At 40.5% G+C, this 23,763-nt stretch overlaps 1 protein-coding gene across 1 annotated transcript in view; it reads right to left on the reverse strand.

Annotated features, from left to right (window-relative positions):
* myo10 (myosin X) overlaps positions 1-21,412 on the reverse strand; it is a 127,242-nt gene extending 105,830 nt beyond the window's left edge. Inside the window, exon 1 of the mRNA XM_019353980.2 lies at positions 20,867-21,412. Coding sequence (XP_019209525.1) covers positions 20,867-20,887 — 21 coding nt within the window. The 5' untranslated portion in view covers positions 20,888-21,412. The remainder of the gene's footprint in view (positions 1-20,866) is intronic.
* Positions 21,413-23,763: the final 2,351 nt, after the last annotated feature.

Consider the following 23,763-nt stretch of genomic DNA (forward strand, 5'->3'; position numbering starts at 1 on the left):
TGATACTGTAGATTGTTCCATAATGCCACACAGTGTTAATGTATGGAGGTGGTCGCCCAACAAGAACATGGAGATAGTCGCTGTTACATTTGTTGTCCATTGAGGTTCAGCACTCTCCCTCTTTCCGCTTTAAAGCTTCCACCAAGCTGTGCATGTTACACTGCAAAAATAGTTCCAAGTTTATGTTTCTGCTGATCCAAAACTCACAGTTTAGCAAAGCCACCTGCACACTGTGACCCTTCTCTTTTTCTTCAGCTAAACAGCTCCTGACTTTCTTTGAGTTGGCTCGTTATTTAGTGCCAGCACCTGGTCGCTGGCCCCGCTACAGACAACTGAAAAGACGCTTCTGGTTTCCCGTTTCAAGGCAGCCACATGAAACAACACAAGAGCTAAAGATGACTTTGGCTCTGAGACACTTTTAAGAGTCCAACTAAGACATAAGCAGCATTCAAAAAAGACGAACGTGTTCAACGGAGATCTGAAGAAGTCCTTTGAAAGCAAACAGCTTTGAAGTGAAGAAATTCTAACTTGGCTTTCCTGTGAGGACTAATGTCTACGTTGACCCTGTTCTTTCTTTTTTGCCCAGGTCACCTCTGTGCCCAAAGGTTGAGATGGTTGTCAGTGTGGTTTCTCATCCATATGAAATGTTCTGAGAACGATTGTGGTCAACTATATTACAGCCAACCGTAGGTTTTTGAGAGCAGCTTGCAGGTGTGAAGCGGTAGGCGAGGCAACTTTAAGGTTGAAACCCTGCATCTCCAAAAGTAAAAATAAATTCTCTTTTCATGTTTTTTGAATGAGGAGCCACATTTGGGCCGTTTTTGGTTTGCAGAACAAAGCGACTGTGAATCCCACAAGCCCAGGCTGTAATCTCAGTTATGCTTGTTGGGCAGCTTCCTTGTTTTCTCCTCAGTGAGTCAACCTTGCAACATGCACAGAAAGAGCCAGTGGGGCTTTGTGTGCCATTCTTAGTCAGGTATTTGTTCTTTTTCTTTTCTTTTTTTAAAATTTTTAAATTGGGGGGGACTTTATTGCCTAAAAAGCACTGAACTGTTTTATTGCGGTCATTTAACGGAAAGAAAGACTTGTTCCTGTAACACCAACATTTTTTACCTTCAACCAGCAACCTTGTTGTACTCTTGTCAGTGGGAAATTTGTATTTCCATGAATGATTTTACACCAACCAGCCCACATATTTATTTTCCTCTACAGTTATATTTTTTCATTTATTTTATTTATTTGAATACATCTCATTTACATGAGCAAAGTCACTTTTGTTTCATCTGATCTTAAACAGAACAATCATTTGTATTGAAGGCAGCCTTGGTTTGGTGATCACTTTTCTTGTAATTGTGCTTTTCTAAGACATTATTTCTGTGAAATATATCCGCAGTTGGAATTGGTATTCTAGGCGCTGCTTCCATCCAAGCTTTGGTGTGTTTCCAGCATTTAGATGCGAATGAAATCCTCTACATAAATGAATAAAAATGAACTGTGCTATGAAATTCGCAAACAAAATGTCAAAAGCCTAAGACTACAGATGTAAAATGGAAAGAGAAAAGCCAAGTATGACTCCAAAAACATTCTTACAGAGCACTGGTAACAGCTTAAATGAATTCACTTGTAGTCTAAATGAATTCAGCGAAGATGGCACCGTGTTTCACTCCCCAATCCAAAAATTAAACAGCATGAATTTGCTGCAGCTCTGATTCATGCCTCTGTTTGGCTGCTACTTTAAGTCACTGGCAGCTTAAACCCATGAATTCATTCAATTTTGAAATGTTGAAAAACAAATACTTTGTACAAGAAGAAACCAGCGGTCAAAAATGGTTCATGTTTTTCTGGGATATCACCAACGAAAACTTTTTACAATGTCTGCTTAATCATGTTACCTACACTAAGCTCACCCCACTAAGCACCTAATGGGAGTGAATATAAACACACCACTGCAACATACCACTATTAACTGTGTTTATCCCATCACAAAACTTGGCTATCTCAGCATATATTTATGTCTCCTTCTGCTAAGAACCGTGCAGATTATGATTTCCAGATTTCATGAAGCTGGACCAGACCACAGGAAACACAGCTCTATATTAAATAAAGCCATTTTATTTTCTCCTCTGAGAGCTTTCAGTCAAAGGAAGACCAATAAGTGAGCTTTCTCCACGCTGCTCCACAAGGAGGGAAAGAAGGTAAAATTAGCATTGGCAATAAGGGATTTAAACATTACACTGTACATGAATCTAATGCACAACTTGAAAACATGATCAAAACATTGTATAAAGAAAACTGAACGCAGTGAACTAGTTTCTGGCTAAAAAAAATGTCTCGTCTGCGACTCATTAGTCATCACAAGCATGCATGCAAAGCAATTCGTCTCCGCCGCTGCATGTCTGAGCCCAAATCGAACTCACGTGAGGCGAGGAATTCTGAATTCAAAGGAATAAACTAAACTTAGCAGAGACTCTTAAACTTTCTGCAGATGTGAAACTCAGGATCAACAATGACCTGACGTTGAACTAACTGAGCTTAGACTGGTTTCCATCCCTGAGGACCACTTAGACCATAAAGGAGGGAAATGACCAGAGTCCTTTCAGTTGGGCCCACCTGACCTACTTTCTCCTTCTGTGTTTGTCTATGAAAGTATGCGTGTGCACGAGAGCATGGGAGAGTAATTTGTGCACGTTTAAGGCATTGTTTGCACAAGTGCAGCGATTCCGGCTGAAAAAGCATGCGCACATACAATAACTCTCATTGTAAACAGCGCTTTCAGGGACTGCGTTTGCCGGATATTCTGTGCATCATTGTGTTAGTGTGTGTGGGTTTGTGTGTGCTACAAGTTGGCAGCTGAGGCCACAGTTGCCATGTGTTGCCCAGCTGTGGTCGCCTGGCGCTGGTTTTGCAGACTCCAAGGAGAAGAAACGGACAGAATATAAATACTGCCTTCCCCTCTCTGCCATTCTCCTGGGACGAACAACAGACGCCTTGTTGTACAAAAAAGAGGCGGATTTACCCCCAGAAACAGATTGTGTGACTCTGCAAATTAAGGTAGCAGTTTGGTGTGACCTGGAAACATCTGAAGTCATTTAAGGCGGCAAAAGCAGTGAAACAATGAAGGGGTGCATTTTTAATTTTTAATCACTTTCTTATAATCTTTAATATTCTTATTTAACTTTTTTAGAATCATCCCTTTCATTTAGTCTGACGTAGAAGTTTTTTATGCAGTGGGAGAATCAACCATACCTACGCTGTGTTAGAACTCCATTTTTACAGGAACGTGAACTAAGCATTTGCAACTAAGCATCTGCTATTGCTTCACATTAACAACGTTTAACTGGTGGCTTGTATTGTGAAGCATTTATAGAAAAGCCCAGCAGACAACTTGTCTACGTAGTCTGCAGTTTTGCACATGTTAAACATAAAAATAACACCCTCCTGTCACAGCTTCTCACTGTCCAAAGTCTTTAAAGGTTTACTATGAAGCAGCTACAAGTAGCCTTAGAAATTGACGATGACTGTTGTTAAAAAAGGGGTTTTGATAATCTCACATACTGGTCCATAAATAAATACCTTTACATTTAGGGTTTATTAGGTCCAGAAAATACAAAAGTATGCAGCATTTGCTGTGACAAAGGAGTCTTCCATCAACAAAAAATGCGATGGCACGGAGAGCAACCAAAGGTCACACATGCATGTCAGGCCTGAACTTTTCCAGATATTACCCATCGAATCTGCAGATACCATTGTCAATGTCATTTAACCTGCCAGCTCCTCAGAACAAACAGGATGTCAGATTGAGCTCATGTGGGAATACTGCACTCAACTGTCTGGCATATTCTCAACAGAAGAGCAGGAGTCGTGTGTCCTACTTCCTGCACTAACTTCCTCAACTAAACCAATTTTCCACGTTGACAAAGTGGCAGGAGCGGATTCCTGCTACATGTGAGAAAGGGCAGCTTTGGACAATGTCCTAACCTGATTCTCACAACAGCTGATCAGCATCAGCTGACTGCTCAGAAAACCCCATTCTATGCATCCAGCTGACTAATCTCATACGGGTACCTTCTTTATGGTATGAGGGCAATCCCAAAAGTAAGGTCTCCAAAGCGGTGGGGTCATAGAGAAACTGTTCGCCACACTGTTGTGATTGGTGCTTCCTCCACTCCCTAACAAGCATGCGCAGCTTTGCTGGGATGCTCAATCTTGGCTTGGCAACCCTTGAAAATGGAGCTCCCGTTCAACGCTACCGCCAAGTTATTCGCACAGTTATTCAATTTTTGAACACAAAAGGCGTTAAGCCAGTTGAAATTAATCGCCAATAGATGGAAGTGTATGGACAGTTGTGCATGGATGTCAAAAACGTTGGCAAGTGGTGTAGAGAGTTTACAGCCGGTCGTACTGAAATTCCCGACGAACAAACGGCAACGAGTTGATTGCGCAATGCTTCCAGAAGGAGACGACGGCGAGCTGGTATGACATGGGCATTCTAAAACTGCCACAAAATCTACGAAAATCCATCGACCAAAAAGGTGATTATGTGGAAAAATAAATCGTTTTTCAACCTTATTATTATAGAAAATAAACAGTTATTTGTATTTCTTGTATTTCTTCCTTACTTTTGGGATTGCCCTCGTATATTAGCAGTTACCCGACAGTTGCTGTGCATTTACAAGTTGCTTGCAACACACCTCCTGTTGTCACTGACGGCTGCTCTGATCTTAAGCTTATGCTTTTAATGTATATGCATGCAATGACAGGGAGGTCCCAGAACATAGCGCCATATCTAAATTACTGCAGAGGTAAATAATCTTGTAACTAGAGTGGTCTGACCTGAACTTTGAGAATGCCTAATCTGTCTGTTACAAAGAATATTTTACTTGGCGTGATTCAATTGAAATGTGGAGCTGCTATCCCGAGACTGCAGATAACAGCATTGGCTAAGTGGGCACCAAATGCTCTTCAGACAGACATTAAGAGACATTACAGAGCACTACTTCTTATATTTAATCCAAATTCGATTTTCTTTTTCTGTCTTGCTCAGACCTTATTGACGTACATTTTCACATTCTCCCTTGAAATTCTCAGTTACCTCCATCTCTGCTCAGTTTGGGAAACAAGCCTTGATGTTAAGGTACAAAACCCCCTTGAAGGCGCCTGACCAACTGGACAGCAGAGATAACCTTGTTTTCTTTGTCTCAGCATCTTAGCTTGGTGAGCATGAGAAAGGCCTTATTCTGGGACATGCTTCAAGCCTCAGAGCTTTTAACTTCCTCTAATGACTTTATGGCTTTTTTGGAAAAGTGTCAAGTAACTGAGTGCACTCACAAAGACAATCTATGATTCTGGCGGCTTGGACGGAGAAGAAGTGGGTTAAGTGGCCCGGCGAGGAATGAATTAGAGAAGAATTGCTTTGCAGGGTAAACAAACTTTAAGGCTCTGTTTTATCACAGCAGACCCGAGAGTGTGTTTAAATCATCATGTTTCACATAGTGTAATGGGGATATTTTTCAGGCTGCATATAACTCAAGAGATCTGCGAACAAAGGTAGACAAACACAGACTCTCTGCTACTTACGGCTCAAGGGCACACTGAAAATGGGTGTAATCTATTGCCAAAGACAAAAGAGAAGGGAGCTTTTCATTCATTATCAAACACATAAGAGCTAACCATTAAAACGTGAATAAAAGCTGTTTGTCAGGCCTGAAATTGTGAATCGCTGTAAAAACTGTAAACTGATTAAAATTCTTTAACTCTTCTTTGTAATACTCTGAGATGAGAGAGGAGAAAAAGGACAGAGAAGGGCTTCAATGTCTCAAGGCAAAAGAGAATGAGCTAAAAGCAAAACGACAGTGTTTGTTTCGTTCAGGAATAATTTGAAACCAGGTCTGGAGCTGAAGGCATCCAGAGTTTAAACCAGCAAAAACAAACAGTTCATTCACCCATCAGCACTTTTCACGCCAAACCAGACCCAAAAAAAGCTAATTGAGGACTATCAAGCAGCACTGCTGCAAACAGGTTCTTTGAACTTCTTCTTCCATCACTAACCTCAGTAAACACCAACTTGAGTACTTTAAAAGGAGACGCAATCTCATCTCACTGTCCACTCAATTGTTTCCGACCATGGTTGTCAAAAACCAGAAGAAATATATCAGTGATTAACAGATTCTCAAGGACATCTCAGCTAAGTTGGCTCATCGTCACAACTATATACTAGTAAGTAAATTGTCAATAGACTGGCTTATTTATTTATTTAGCACTTTTCAACTCTTACTGAGAACTCAACGTGGTTCTTCACTACAAGCCACATATCCCTGTTCACGCATACTTCCATATAACACCTTATTCTATAAGGTATTTTATAACGTTTTTTGTTAAGCTAACACATTCAGAGATGCATCAGGGACAATTTGGGGTTCAAAAATACTGACTAAGGACAATATGGCATGTGGACTATAGGAGTCAGGGGTTCTACAAACCACCCGCTCTATCCTTGTGGCCACTAGAAGGTCGAGTCAGTTGTTACTATATTGAGGATTTCAATTTACTGAATATTTATTTATTTAAAGAGTTTAATTCTTAAGGAGGTGGATGCAAATTTAGCAAAATAAGAAATCATGCAAAAGAAAAGAAAAAAAATTACGTGGCAAGAGACTGGCAATTGGTTTTCCCCACAAAGGGTGCTTTTGCACATTCTAAACCCAGATTCAAACCATCTCGGCTCATCTAGGCTCTTGCCCAGAAGCAGTTCATCAGAAAATGTCCTTGTACTTGCCACAATTTGCAGGCCAATTGTGTGATTACACCACTGTACATGTTCAGGGGCTGGAAGATGTTGACTGGTCTGGAAACATTGTTTTGGAGATTTTATGCTCCACATCAGCATCTTTAACCTTCCAACTTCCTCTTTCCTGACATCAGTCCTGGCTGTCAAAATGAAACATTAAACACAAGACAGACTGATAGGGACTAGAGCGTGGCGGGCAGATGAACATCTCTTTTAGCTGCTGTTGCTCAATAAGATTTTGTTCAGAGGAAGTGAGACAAATCTGTTCAGTGATTCATGTGCTTAGTTACAGATGCAAAGAACCATCATTTACTGCTCACCAGAGGTATCGGGGAAAAAAAATCTAAATATGACAGATAACTATCTGCATTAGTAACGAGACGTGTGGGTATTTGAGATTAGATAAAATGTTGTCCTACTCAGACTTCAGACATGTTAAGTCTTGCAGCCGATCTGTTGAATTAGTTTCACTTTTCTTGTAAATTCCCCGATGACTTCAGAGCTAAACTCCATAAACTGATAAAGATAATCAGAAGCTACATGACACATTCACATTCCCAGGGTGTCACATGGTGCTGTTCTGTCAAACCTGTGGACAAGACCGGCATGATGCACAGGGTGGAGAATCTCAGGTTTTACTCCCAACTCATCACATACTGACATTTGTAACTTGCTGTCACTTTTAAATGGATTGGGTAGCTTTTATTTTCGATTGTCCAGGGTTTGAATTTGAAAAGGCTCAATTAGCAATTTTATACATGTTAGAAGAACTTTGGCTCTCATGTACAGTAGAAAAACACTTTATAAGAACCAGTTCATTTAAATCTAACCAGTGAGTAAATGCTAAAATAAGAAGCATGTGAAAACCAGCAGAAAAACAAAAAAACAACGTTCCCCAAATGAAACATGTACTACACCATCCCGCTTGAACAACTTGTGAATTACCGGTCTATTATGATCAAATATTGCCACGGCTGGTGCGTCAAGTTACTGAGGTAAAAAAACACCTTGTGGATACCTTTGCAACACCAGTAGCATCTGGGAGAACAGCAATATTTGGCACCCTGAGATAAGCCATGTAGTAGAAGCGTAATTAAGGTAAAGTAGGAGCTTAAAATCTTTATTTTTAGACAATTTTTCAGCATCATGGTGTCACGCATTCTGTTCACACATACATCTTAAAAATATCCTTTATGAGAGTCCTCAGACCTCTCCCTCCTGGGCATTCTCATCCCATCAATAAGAGTATGCATACTTAATTGCTGCTTACATACAAAGCAAAACAGCATGGTAAGTAGTAAATGGACTGATTTTTATATAACACTTTTCTACTCTGAGGATTCAAAGCGCTTTATACAACATACCTCATTCACCAAATCACCCATTCATACAAACAGTTTTTCTGTGCTAAGCACCTCCTATCTAACATTCACACACAGTCATACTCGGACGGATGCATCAGAGAGCAACTTAGGGTTAGTATCTTGCCCAAGGATATTTAGCATGCAGGCCCGTGCAGGCGGGGCTCAAATCACCAACCTTCCAGTTAGTAGACGACTTCCTACCGCCTGAGCTACAGCCGCCCCGGAGCTTACTATAAGTATATTAATAGAAAAGTTATCTTGACCACTCAAGCTGCAAATACCCCTTAATGGCCTGGAAGAATCAGGAGTAAATATGAGGTCGAAGGAAAGAGCTACTTTGATTGCCTTTTAGACTCCTGCTGCATAGGAAAAAAAAAAAGAAAGAAGTCAATCACATTAAATCAGATCCTTAAAACGATGGAACTTCTTAGTCTTCTCTAACAGAGCAAATAAGAATAGCGTGATGTTCCAGAACTCTGAGTAGCCTCAGAGGAGTGGACCTGCACTCTCACAAGGTAACAGGATCGCATGAGAACAAGTCAATTAGTGGAAATGGATGTTTGGCTTTTCGGGTTGCGCCTAGCTTCTAACTTGTGTGGTGTTGTGTGTGAGTGTGTTTGCATGGATGGGGTTTCCAGGAAGCTGCATTCAGCACAGTGCAGGATCAGATATCCCTCCTCCTACTTCTCTCTCAGATCTGATCTTAAACAGAACTGTGTTTATCAAAGATGTCCAAGACAATAACCAACATCCGACTAAAAGAAACAATTACAGCATTCAGAAAATCAAAATCTTTCAAACAAATTTAAATCAGGGGATTTTTTATAGGTCCAGTTTAATGTTCTGGTGATTAAATCTTATGCAAGGTTCAATGCATCTGCAAAAGGCTGAAAGGCTTGCTCCAAAGCACTCAAGTTAATGGAAAGAGCCGATATCTTTTTGTACAAAATGTTGTCGACTGTCATTAGAAAACAAGTTTGTGAAGTGAATTTATCTGAGTTGTATCTTCTTCCACAATTTAGAACTGTCAAACTGATGGCCTGGAGTTGTCTGTAGTGATGTAGTCCATTTACTAAAGAGAGGAAAGTGTCAGAGTAGAGCCACTGGTCCTCCCCATAGAGAGGGAGAAACATGATATTCCTTGGGACTGAAAGTGTTTCCTGAAGGTAATCACTGTGTTTCGGCTGGTTGTAAACATGCAAGGACACAGTGATAGTGAGAAGCAATATAAACAGAGTTCAACACCTGCATTCCCTCTTGACTCAACATAATGGGCCAATCACAAACTGAAGGGGATGTAATTTTAGAGTAACTGTCAGATCCAGCTCCAAGATGTCGCAGGAGGTGGTTCTCTGAGAGCCACAAAACCCAAACTAAGCCTAATGAATAGTTCAGGCTGTTCCTGTCACAGTTACAGTCGCAGCAACATGGGGATAAAGCATCACTTTTAAAGCCTGATGAGTTAAGGAACTGATCTTGCTCCTCTTCCACTCTTGCGGCGCCAGTCTACATTTTTATACTTGCAAGGGTCGTGATGTGTTTGGACCATTGATGACTTTTGCCTGACAAAACTACAGTCAGAGGAGGCTTCCTCATTATGGGAATACTCTGACCTCGTTTGAACCCTGATCATATCTGTCCATGTTTCTGTTTCTGTATCCTGTATGTCTGAAATGTGAAGTTTAAATAAGGAAAAAAGTTTAACATTTATCAGGCCCACTCTGAAAAAAAAAAAGCCAAAGACTTAACAAAAGCACAATAACAGAATATTTGATTGGGTTGGATCAGGTGGTATGAGTGAAAATCAAATGTCCAAGAAGTCGAAATAAAGAAAAAGAAGAGGAAGAAAACTCAACAGAAATGTCATCCTGGACAAGTGAACATTGTGAGTCATCTGCTCAAAGATTTTCTTTTAATTTTATTTGTATTTAATTATTTATTTTTTCCATCCAAGAAACCTGGAGTTTAAAATTACCTCGTCACATTCGACATGCAGCTTGCTCTAATCTCCAACACAGATTTCTGACCTTTGAACGGCTGAAACCAAACCACACACTGACATGTACGACCAAACACCCGTCTCCAGACTTGCCTTCCTTTGAGCCCATTGGTTTTATTCCTTCCTGAAGATGTTTCCATTAAATTATTACAACCATTTCTGAGCGTGATGATGTGTAAACCCTGTAGCGCTAATAATAAAAGTGCTACATGCCTTTAGGTATGTGTAAATCCTAAATTAAACCACACCGAATCAAACAACATCAAAACGTTGTTCGCCTACTTCACCTGTCAGGTGTGTATTTGTATGGCTCGCAGTGACAGGTGAGACAAACACAAAGCCATAAAACACAAATTCTGACTCATCCTTGTAAAGCATGACTCCTACACTGCATGACATATTTGCTAATATCATGTTTTGCTTGGCATTTATTCTGAAGTTATTCTGAATCATGCAAGTTAAAGATATTTAATTTCAAAATTAAGAAATAAATGGCAAAATAATCCTTGTAGTATCTTTACCACTGCAGAATTTCTAACTTGCATTTTACTTTTAGGATTTATTTGCAACTGATTTGGCAACTTAAATAAAACCGAACGAGAAACTCTCTATGAAAGAAAAATGCCAGAAATAAACCCAGACTTTTATACTTGGATACTGATTTATGAAATAAAAAACAGACGGTGTAGATCTGAAAGCCAGTGAAAAGATCTGAAATGCCCAAAATCAAGAGCCTCAGCTTTCCTCTGCCTCCTTCTGCAGCACAGTGACGCTGCAACATTGAAAATCAGTCAAAAGGCTAAAATCTACAGTCGTCCATTCCTGGTTTTAATTGACCATTTCACCAGCGGGGAACCACGACTCAGCAGGACACTGAGGGATTAGTGTCAACAGACCATCTCAGACTTAAACCCATTTTACTGCTTTTTTTTTCTTAAATATTGCTTCTACAGCCACTCAACCAAGAAATGACCTCTCATGCAGAGATGTGCAGGTTCCTGTGTCGCTGCAGAGCTGTACAGCAAGTCTGTACATCAGGTTAATGTAAAGGGAAAATATGTGTAGACATGATACAGCAGAGGAGTGATGGTTTTTAACATTAACTTAATGGAGTTTGATTTATTACACAATGATGGGGTCATAAAGAGGTCAGGTGACGGAAAATCCCCGAGCTGAAACTAAATCTGCGTACAGATGTACCTTCATGAAAACCTCGATGGCTCGGTTGTATAACAAAAATAAGTAGAGAAAAAAACAAAACTTGAGGTTGGCTCCAAAAGAGAGCCCGGTGCCCCGCTCGGTGCCCCACATGTTGAAAACATCTTTAGAGACTCATACAAAAATGGTTTTGGTCTCTTGTAATAGTTTCAACTTCATAAGAACTGTACTGTGGTAGTTTTGTTATAACTGACATGTTCATGTTGTGTTAAGGCTTAAAGTTAGCAGGCTTATGTAGCCACTAGCTAAGCTAAGCTATGCTATGCTGTGCTTCAGCTGCATTAACTCAAGTCACTTGGAAGTCGTAATTTCTGAGTTCCTAGAAAAGTCAGAGCAGCCCCACCAAGGCCGAGTTAATAATCCAAGATGGCAGCACTGAAAGTAAACAAGAGTAAAACTAAAACTTTTAGTTTGTATTTGTGACTCATTAAATGAGCCATTCACAGAACACTGAGCAGGCTCCATCCATGGCCGTGCTGCAGCGATGTTTCTAAGCAAAAAAATATATTGCTCTGTTCTGGTGATGCGTGCATCGCTCTATTGTGCTAAGAAGTTAAATAAATCATGTTTTTCCTGCTTTAATATTGAAACATACTCAACTTGGGAGTGACGTCACGCTCAAGTTCCGACTTCTGAGATCTTTCGAAAGTAGCAACAGAAATGAATCTCTGAATTGTGTTTGTGCAGCTAGTGCTTTATTGAAACATTGGCATCTTTAAAAAATAGTTTTGATGAGTGAAATGCTAAAACTCTGCAAGTTTCTCACTTAACACTTAGTATTATTGCATCCATGCTGCCACAGGTCCAGAAAACCAAAGGCTGTGATAATGTTGCCTAAGTCCATATTTTCCGAATAGCTGCTACATTTTTTAGGTAATATTTAAATTAAAATTTAAGGAAAAGACTTAAATAGATGCAAACAGCTTATTTGAAATGACCTAACAATACAATCATTTCACTAAATATTGACAGTGCACACGATAACTTCAGCTATATTCTTCAACGTCACCTACGCGCATTTTATTGACTGTTAGAGAGAAGGTGATTATGCAAGTTTCATGTTATTGGGAGGTTTAAATTGTAGTTATTTCACCAATTATAATACCAGGATTTTTTTCCCCCAGCAGTGTTAATGTACAGATAAAAATCACAATGAATTGAGCTGTGCAGACCTCTGTGCACAATGTTCCATGAAAACATACACATGTGGAGGAAGCTGGACTGAGTGCGAGGTTAGGAAGTGTTAGGATCCAGAGGAATGTTTAGAACTATCCGGCAGGAAGTCAAGACTTAACAGAAAGCCAGAAGAGAAAAGAGGAGGATCGAGCAACGAGTGAGGAAGGTGAGGAAACCGAACAGGAGCGACGTTTCTGTTCCATTTTGTGTCTGGATATTCGGCACTTTTAACACTGCACTCTGCACGTTGGGATTTTGACCAAAATCTTCCACTTCTTTAATTTTGTGGGCTCGTTTTGTTGAGAAAGACCTTGAGAAAACCTCCAGCATGCACATTTGAATCATTGCCATTATTAGTGAATAAAATTAGGTGACAATTTATTTTTGAATTGGTGAACAATACAGAAGGTTCTGAACTATTTTAGTGATCATTTCCTGAAAAGGGAAAAGTGATGGTTTACCAGCAGGTTTGACATGTAAGTGTGGACTTAGTCCATGTGTTTAGTCATTTAAATGGTGAGCTGTTTAAAATGATGACATCATACTGTTGATTTAAGATAGCATGGTAAAAGCTTCATTTGTCTACTTTGTAACTCATGAATTCTCACCACGGTGGGCAGATCCACATATCAGACTTGGCAGATTTTTAGCCAGATGCCCTTCTTGATGCAAATCCCAAGGATTGGCGTCACCTTCCGGTCTTAAACCGGGGATCTTTCACATGTTAGACAAATGTGTTAACCACTATACTATGAAGCCACTAAAGCAGGGGCGGGGAAACTGCAGGCCTCACGGCCCGGTGTCCTGCAGGTTTTAGATGTGCCGCTGATCTAACACAGCTGATTTAAATGGATAAACGACCTCCTCAACATGTCTTGCAGTTCTCCAGAGGCCTGCTAATGAACTAAACATTTGATTCAGGTGTGTTGACCCAGGGTGAGATCTAAAACCTGCAGGACACCGGCCCTTGAGGCCTGGAGTTCCCCGCCCCTGCTTCACAATGCATTTTATCAGCCACACCTTTAAACCAAATTCCATTTCTCTGCAACAATAAATAAATAAATAAATAAATAAATAAATAAATGAATGAATAATAGGAAGTCCACTTGTTTCATTTCATGATTCAAGTTCTGCATGCATTCTCTTAAATAGAATAACAGCTGTCAATGTTCTTAAATAGGTTAAAGGAGATTAAAGAGTTTATGAAATTAAAAAAATAAAAAACAAAGACAACCTTGGTGCTAATCCTTGAATCCTAATCCTTCATCTGATGCGTTTGCAGTCGAAACATATGTGTGAGATCAGCCTGTACCTCATCCTCGTCTGAACCACACAAAGACTAACCTCATGTCAACCATGAGGTTCTCTTGATAACAATAACACAGACATACATGCACACAGCTGCTACAATGGCATCTAGATCATGGATTAACCTACAAACTGAGACAAAAAGCAAATATGAGGAAAAAGGGCAGTGTTTAGAGCGTTTCAAGTCCAAAATGCCTCATCTTCAAGGAACCAATCCCTCACAAGGTGAATGACCAATGTGATTACACAGGAAGACTCTGGGTCAACTATGTTGGTGCTTTCAGCTTGTGAACATAGTCGAGTGTTTAGGTCTCTGTATCGCTTCCCAGATAACTCAGAAAGTTCTGAATACTGACAAAAATCTTACGCTGAACATGAAGGCAGCTCGTCTGTGATAGAAATGCACAACTGAGGCTGGAAGATACTGAAATAAGCAGCTGACCAGAGATGATTAACTGAAAAACAATTACAAAACTGCTTGCATCAGTTTTATTCTATGAATTCAACTTTATGGCAATTTTCACCAACTTTGAATATTATTACATCATTTGGGGTGGCTGTAATTCAGGAGGAAGAGTAGGACATGCACTAACTGGAAGGTTGAGTGTTTGATCCCTGGCTGCTCCAATCTGCATGCCAAATAATCTTGTACAAGATAATAACCCCAAGTTGTTTTATGATGCATCCATCGGAGCGTGAATGTATCTGAATGTCAGACAGAAAGCACTTATGCATAGAAAAAAGTGCTTGTGAATTAAGCAAGTTGCATAAAGCACTTTCACTGATCAGGTACAGTAGATAACGCTATAAATGAAGGCTTAACCAATCCTGAACTTTATTGCTGATCCATTTTTCCGTGTTTTCTTCCATTTTCATATCCATGATGTTTAAACGTTTCGGTTATCTGGACCAATCACTTAGTATCTCACTAAAAGGTTCCTCTGGTGCTGAGAACCCCAAAAACAGGCTTTTAAGAAGTCTGATTGTCTCGTGTTCCTGCAGAGTGGAGACGTAAAGAAATGGAAACTTTCTTTAAAAGTTATGAGCAGCATCAAAAAAAAAGTTCCCGCAGTCCAAAAGCGCCCGTTGATACGCTTTTTGTTTCTCCACCAGCGTGCTGAGCTGCTCATTAAAATGATCAGCTTAAATGAAAGTTTTGGAACGGACTCACTGCTGCAGTCGGTGGAGTGAATAAAAATAAACAGGTTTCCTGTCTGGGCCCGGGTCTGAAACTGCAAGCCTGAGACTGTTTGATTTCCCACAGTCGCTGCTGCCCCTCTGCCCTACATGCAGTCAGTTGAGAGCAGTGAAACCAGTTTAGGATCGGGTGCAGGCGCCTCTGGCTCGTATCCAGAGCGTTTGACGGCTTGAGAAGGTGTTATTTTAGCAGGAGGGTAAAAAGGACTCTGAGCCAGAGCTCGACTTTTTTTTCTCAAAATGATGTAGGAAACAGGACACCAGCCCTCTTTAAATATTGTATATGTGACTGTGGAAAAGAATATTTTTTGTTCCACACACACAATTAGAAAGCTACAGACAAGGTAGCGAGGCTGCCACACTGAAAGTTCGGCTTCAGCTCCAAACAGAAACATTTACGCCAGAAATATGTGAAGTTCCATGTTTTTCTGGTTAAATCTTGGCTTTGACGTTTGCATGAAGGGAAAATTTAGTACCACAATATATATATATATATATATATACACACACACTTTGCTTACATTATATTGGTGTCCACATACTTCTGGTGATGAACACTGCTGGGGGTGACTGTGGGGATGAGTCACTTATGTGCATCTTGAACTTTTCAAACTCTGACTGGTCACTTGTTAAGACGACCTGAAGAAATTCCTGCAGACTGAGCAGGAATTCAGCTGTATGTATAACAGTTGTCTGACATGAACAACATGGGGGGGAGACAAAATGACAAATCTCCAAGCTGTTTAAATTCCTTGCAGTTCCTTCTGCCTGCTCCACAGGTGTCAAGTTTCAGCTTTAATAAGAAATGGAGAAAAGGAGGGAGGGAGAAGAAGCAGTTTGACCCTTCTGCTTGAAATCATCATTAAAATGGAGCAGTATAAAATGGGCAGGGCCTCTGCTTGTTGTGGCGAGCCTATTAATGTCTATGATTGAGCTGTTACTTTTTATGGTTTTAATGGGAAATGCAGGCAGCTGAGGCTGCTGGGAGGAGAAGAAATAAAAGAGGCTCAAAGAATGAAAAGCTTTGCAAGTTTTTCAGGGCTCGTTTGGAATCTAGAGAAGCAGGTTAACGAGTGCGGGGACCCGAGTCTCACTGGTTTATTTTGGAGGCATGTCCGTCCATGTGACTTTAGTACAACAGCGAAGTAAAATCTTTCAGCAGAGTTTAAACTTTGTCTCCAACTCTGAGCTCAGACTGCCAAAGATGCAGCAGCCCCTAATGCCTCGTGTGTCTTTCAGAGTTCCAACAAAGCAGCACGTAAATGCAACAGAGCTCTGCCAACATGGACGTTTATATATTCACATCAGTGCATGAACACAGAGACAGGTTTGAGCTGTGGACCTGTGCTGTGTGCAACACTCCAAAAGGGCGTGTAGTCATGTAGTCAAATATAGTGTTAATGGGAGCCCCTGTGTTACAGATCAGTTTTTCTAAATTCTTCTGCTCTCTGCATCGTCCATTGTTCAGTTTATCAGAACCAGCACTTCCTCAAACTACAATACCTGCAGCTCACCACGTCGAAGCACTGGGGAATTTTTTTTATGACATGAGGGACGTAACACATCTTAAGAAGTTTATTTTTATAAACTTAAGCTACAACCATTCAGTTAGCTAACGGATCCAAGTAGCCTAATGTTCAGTTTTAGGAAACAATTTTAGATTAAATAATTTATTCACCAGCTTAGTGAATCATTCATCACTGCATGTGAACAAGGCTAACCACGCTTTGGAGCTCTTCACCTGGCACGGACCTATATTACTGTCTCTTTATGCTACAAGTGGGAGATAAACGTGTTATGGTGGGTGGACAGAGGTATGCTAATTGCTTACAACCTGCCCATCCCCACCACTCAGTGGCAGCCTTTCTGGTGCAAACCCTGAACTTGAAGCCCAGTACATATACTGGTATTCAAAATTTAAACCACATGGACAAATAATAAAGTTATAAATCAAACTGCTGTCTGCTTCCTGTCTCCTACAGTAAAGAGAGAAAACCTTTGACTTGCAGAAAAAAAGCCTAGGCAGCCAAGAAAAGGCATGAAGGCATGATTATACCTAAACAAAGTGAAAAAAATATGATTTTAGGATTTGTTCTGATTGGTCTTTAAACATAAGGCAGCCATCGTTATTAAAAACAAAGTAACTCTGTATGTCTTTGACTTTATAGCACAAACTCTGGTAAATGAACAATCCTTCTATCATTGCTCCCTGCCTTCAGTAAGCCTGACTGATATCTGTTCTCTTTTTTTTAATTCCCCCATTGCTGAATAAATTTACACTGCGATCACTGCAAACACACACCTGAGGCACAGCCGCCGTCTGATTGGTGGACAGGTGAGGCTCAGCTCTCTCCACGCCCACCAGTTCAAATAAAAACAAACCTTCTAACCGACTGAACTTAGTGACTCCATTATGTCAACACACACCCGAACATACACCACCTCAGAACACACAGCAGTTCCTGCTGCCACAGAAAAGAAAATGATCCTCTGCAGTTTATTGGATACAACAGAACTGAACATTAGCCAATCACAGACACGGGATTCTTTTCTGCTCTTCTGCCTCGAGGCTGTTGGTCAGTGAAATCGGAATGAAATCTGCCTCATCCTGCCAATGAGTACCCAAATAACACGACTGGATAAAGCTAAGCATGCAGTCTCTCTGCTGAAGGGTTTTTCTGTGAAAAATACAGAGCATTAGCAATATTAACCTTCATCCTGTGCTACCTTTGTTCATCCTTAATGCTAAAACATAAGTGACCGTGTTACGCAGCCGTTTTCTATGTTTAGCAGCTTTTCTCCCCGTGAAACAAAAACCTGCCGAGTATATAAAACGACTCTGATTGCTGCTGGACTGGAAGACCGATTCCTGTTTCAAGAAAATGACCAAGTGATGAAAATGTGCAGTCTGAATTTGTGGTTAGGCTCTATTTATAGTGGCTGGACTGACTGTGCTGCAGACTGTTTTGGCTGCAGCTCAGTAATTAGAGATGAGAAACCTCCTGCTGAAGGATGTGTCATTGTCAACACATTCGTGTCTCTGATGTTCAGGACAATGTGCTCTTCTGTAGCTCGCAGGAATAACTTTTAATTTAAGTCAGGCTGGAGAAATCGTTCCGAGCATTTCCACATATGAAAATCTGTCAGAACTTGATGGATAATATTAAATAAATCGCACAAATTAGGAGAAAATTATCCTAACAGATGTGATGTTAACAGTGAGATTTCTCTTCTTCACACTCCTCCTCAAACACTTTGAACCACAGTCATCATAAAGATGACAGGCATTAAGTGCTGAAACTAACACTTTCTTTCAGTCTTTTGCATTTAACACTGTCGCTTAAATGTGTCATTCTCCAGTTCAGCGTGTCAGCTGCACTGCTTCAACTCTTTGAACCTCACAAATACTCCAAATAAAAGTCTCTCTTCTCCCCAGGAAGCCAAATAAGTTAATAACAATAGGATGAATCCTAACAAAGTGAATGGTCACTGGCTTGTTTCGACATAAATGTAAATAAAAACAAAATGGCAAGGCTAAAACAAACACAAATCTGACAATTAAAGATGAAATATTCAGAAAATGTAGCTAAATGGTGCGGTGGTTAGCACCATTACCAGGTTCTCCCTCGCTGCATGGGTTCTCTCCAGCTTCCTCACTCAGTAAGATATAATTGGGTTTAGGTTAACTGGTGATTCTAAAGGTGACCATTAACACAGTTAATTTACTAATGGAGTTAATCAGGCACCCTAAAGAGGTTTTCAAAGACAGCCGGCTGAAGGTTTGATGCCCTTTATTAACAGCATGTCTTTGTCTGTCCGGTGACTGCGGGTCCCTCATGTACACACAGCATAAATAAGAAACACTTCAGGTTCTTTCCCAGTTCACATTCCTCTCTCCTCAAACCGTTGGCCTCCATATGCAACGACTGAAGCCGGTTTACTTCCTTGTCAAATGCCCTTTTCCTTAAAGACTGGGCTCTTTGTTTCAGCTGCGATTAGCTGGCAGATATACAGGCAGGCAGGCCGATATCTGAGACTATTGTGCACGCCTGCCTGCTTCTGGCAATGAGAATTATTCCCCCTCAGACTTCCACAGAGAGCTGAACTGCTGGATGTAGCCCTGCACACTCGTCATGAGACCGGCACGGCGTCGCAGTGTTTGTTTAACTCAGCCTCACACACGCACCTATGAGCTCAGTGAGTCCCATGACCTTTGGCCCTTCATACTGCTGAAACTGAGACTGGAATTTGAAATTTTACAAGCACCAATGGGAAAGCAGGTGTTTTGGTTTTTTTCAAACCAGGAAGCAAAGCTTTTTATAATTGTTCGCCAGCCTTTAACACCGCTACCTGAAGAGAAACCAGTTTTAAATCACTTTCAGTCTCAAACGTTTTTTATTGTTTGTTTTTTTTCTGAGCAGGTCTGTTACTGAAACCAACGCAGTAATGACAGGTTGCTTTCCTGAGGGCTTCCAAAGGGCAAAAAAAGAAATCATTCAGGTATGAGTCAGCGATGACTCAAGTGTTACCGCTGTTACCTGGCCCACGTCATCAGAGGAAAAGGTGTGAACGCTGATATTGCAAGCGTATCGCAATGAACACCTTTTATCCCTGAGTCACATCTCATGCTGTTAGATGGTGGACTCACACAGTCAGAGTGCTTCAGATCACTGAGAAAAACCACCTGACGTTACAGTCATGAAGGCAGCACAAATAACCAGGTTACAGAAGTCACACCTCAGATCCACAAATGTCAGGAAAATTCTACTCATGTACTTCTGAAGCAAATGAAACCAATTTACTTATTACACTACTGCACTGTAAGGCTCACCAGCTGATCACCACTTACGCAAAACATGACCATTCTTAACCTCGAGTGAAGACAACAGTCTGCACAAAGAACAAGACAAAAAGAGGCAGAAAGTAGGCCAGCAATCGACAAGCTGCAAAACTGTGATGTTTAGCATTGGAAAGCTTTCTTTTAATTTATATTTTAATTAATGAAATATGTGTTTAATGTCGTTGTTTGACGAAGACTTTTAAGTGTGTTTGAAAATGTTTTTTGCCGAATAAAGACCTGAAATAGTTGAGGAGTCCAAACTCTGCTGCACCATAACACAGCAAAGCAAAGTGACTGCTGCCATTAATGAAACCTCAGTGGTAGCTTACGCTGAATAAGTTCAATCAGCTTTAAAGGCAGGAGCTCATGCTTCCAAACATCCTACACTCACTGAAAGTGGGAATTTCTGCATCTTGGCCAGTACAAAGCTCCCCTTGGCCGCAGGTTTAGACTTCTATCAATATCTTTACAAGACAGTTTCTGCGGAAGGAAAGAAGAAAAGAGGTGCGGAAATACCAAAAGTCCACTGGGACCAGTCCAAACCCCCCTCTGACCAGAAAAGTCCCTGTGAGATCCATGTTTTAATGATGTACCTTTGATATTCTTACAGGGATTTGGGAAAAGCGCGTTTAAAGAATCTAAAAAGTGCTTTATGGCATCTTTATGACATGAGCAGGAACTCCACTGGGTTTATTTCACGTTGCTCACCGTTTAATTTCCATTTTAAAGTAGCCTATCCTACCATTACTCCTGGCACTCAGTAGTAAGTTTATGCCTCATAGTATTTGCATCCTTTCAATATAGCAAGATTTGGAGCCTAACTGCTGTGCATGAGTTGCACATGTTTGGAGAGGTTTCCTTGTTTTACAATTCTCCAAAAGTTTGCAGGACGAGAGGAAAAGTAACACTGCGAGCATATGGAAGATGTGCTGCGTGGTGCATGAATGCAGCAGCTGCAGACTTGAGCGTCTTCTTACCTCCGTGAAGAAATTATCCATTGCCCGAGTTATTTTAATCCCCGAGGATTTACTGTATGGCACCCGCGCGTCCGGTCAATCCAACTCATGTGTTGTTAGTGGGATCCAAACAAAAACCAGAAAGAAGAAGAAGGGCGGCGGATCCGAAAGCTTCAGTGCATCATCTTTCTCCTGAAAGTGTGCGGGCTGGAGGACGCTCACGGCGTGGGTCAGTGTGGAGCTACAGTAGTAAGTTTACTCTTTTGTTTCCTGGGTTACTCATCCAGCACAGAGTCCTTTAAAGCAGATCTTTGGGGCTTCTCCTGTTGGAGCTCTCTGCGTGTCCTCCGCGCGTGTCCGGCTGTCACTTCTTGGTCCGCGTGGTTCGGTGAGCACTTTGTTTGATCAACAGTGAAAAGGTGCAGGAGACGCGACTAAACGACACGCCGGTCAAACTTTGGAGACTCTCTCTCGGCCAACCAGTCACTCAGACCGGCGGACAATAATACTCAAGCCCCACCTCCAGCCCTTACAGCACCTCCCTCCTTCTCCCATACTGCTGCCCCGCTGTCTCTCTGACTCCTCCTGCTGTCAACATGAAGAGTCCGGAGCGCAGAGACTGGGAAGGTAAAAAAGGCAAAGGCGCTGGTGCGCAGAAAGACTGAACTGCTTCCATTTGGAAAAGGACTCACTTTTGGGGGCAGCCTCAAGTGGCCAATTGAAGAACTGCAGTTTTTTATTTATTTATTTTTTATTTTTTTTTACTTCAAAGAGGATGTGATGTGATTCATATGATTGTTGGGTTTTTCTCTGTATGTATTACTCTACGATCTACCTTACAATATAAAGCACCTTGAGGCGACTGTTGTTGTGATTTGGCGCTGTATTATGGGCAGAAATCTGTGCCATCAGAAACTGAATTTGAATTAGTCTAATTTGAAATTGAAATTATGGTTTGAAAATGATCATCACTAAATTGAAATTGAATTTTATTTTTGAAAATGAATTCATTTGCTTTGAAACTGCATTTTATCCGTTAAAAATTCAGCTCTCGAATAATTTCAGTTTCACTCTCACCATTCAATTTCAGTTCCAAAATTCAGTTTTTTGGAACTTACATCCGGTTCCGGTTCAAGAGTAAACGAGCGCAGATTAATAGAACTACGTTTTACTAGCGGACCGAAAGTGTTACTGACGGGAATCTACAGCGTCTGGAGCTGAATTAAGACTTCAGAAGTCATTCGTCATGTCGAATGACCAGCGGATAAACTCTCAGGTTGGTAATAAATGTATTACATGTATAAGAACAAGCGTCATGTTAACAATTGATAGCCGTACAGTAACTTTTATGCTTATTGTAGCTGTTAGCTAAAAACGCTAATTTAGCCTAGTTTGCCCTGGATTTAGCTTTGACAAACAAATATGATCGACTGTTTCTAGTAGAATTCCAAAGTTGTCATCTTGTACCCTGTCAGAGCCCTGTATGCTTGCAGAGACCCCTACAGTAGGGAAACATGCAAAACAGTGTCCAAACCTTTGTATTTTAGCTTTATTTATGTCTTACACAGCATCCCAACTCTTTAGCTAACTTAATAACTTTAGCTAAAGTGAATAGGTAGTCTAATTCGTTAGTGCAGCATTACTGGATCACCTCTGTTTGAAGTGATATAAATTCAATTTCAAATTAGACTAATTCAAATTCAGTTTTCAAAAGCATTTATTCAAGTTACAATTCAGATTCAATCTGAGCAATTCAGATTCAAATTTAACTTATTCAAATTCAGTTTCTGATGGCACAGATTTCGAATTGAATTTGAATTGATGTGGCTTTGAATTGTACAACTGGATCAAACCTTCATTCAAATCCCCTCCTGCAGAAAAAGAACATTTATAGCTAACATGCCACAATCTTTAACCAGTCGATAACAACAGAAATACTTTCAAGCTGAATTTTAGTGAAATAAAACAAAGGCTTATAACTTCAGCAAACTCTGTTTTCCCCTCGTAAATCTTCTTCCTTCATAGCTTAACTCTGCATTTTCCCACTGGTCATCCACCCATTCTGAAGGGACTCTGTGCCTCACCACAGCAGGTGCACTCCACAATTTGAAAATCACTGGTATATATAATTAATTTTACTGCTGTGAGATACAGGGCCGGAGCCAGTGAGTAGTTCGAGGGGTGGCCATGGCCACAACAGACTAAACTCAGGCCGCCAAACACTGTTATGCAGGATTTAGTGTGCTTTGTTTGGGTTTCTTTGCGTACATGTTTGTGTATGCAGATGTGTTTGGATGCAGTCCTTCAGATGACCAACAGCATATAGAGAAGAAAAAACATCAATAAAATATAAGCTTATAACATCAGTGTGAGAAAAGAAAAATCACAGATTTTTTTTTTTAAAAAGACAGTCACTGCAATGAACAGGTTTCACTGGTCAGTTGGTTTCACTTCAGCTCTTTGTTTTTATAACTTTGCTTTTCTCCGCGGTTAGCTGAAGAACCAAAAACAACACAAGCAAAAGTAGCCCACAGACCAGTTGGCTGTGATAGCGCCCCCTGGTGACAGTAAACAGCTGCACTATATAGACATCCTTAGACTCTGCGTAGGACCAATCATGCTTAAGCTCTTTTGGGGTCACGTACGTACTCAGAGAATTAGAGTTACATCAAGTAACAATTCTTTATTTAGCATAACTTTTATGATGACTCATTTCTCTGCAGGCGTTTTTCCCACACAAACTCAGTTTAACAGTGTAACCATCCATGTAATTAACTTGGGCTTTATCACCAATAAAAACAATTAAGCTGAGCATTTTTCTGATTATGGTATACCCTATGGTACATTTCTACAAAGGAGTCATAAGAAATTTGTATAAAGTCCTGTAGCAAAAAATCTCAAATTAAGTTTTTATATAA

This window comes from Oreochromis niloticus, linkage group LG18 (assembly GCF_001858045.2).
Source record: "Oreochromis niloticus isolate F11D_XX linkage group LG18, O_niloticus_UMD_NMBU, whole genome shotgun sequence".
In the NCBI taxonomy this organism is placed as follows: Eukaryota; Metazoa; Chordata; class Actinopteri; order Cichliformes; family Cichlidae; genus Oreochromis; species Oreochromis niloticus.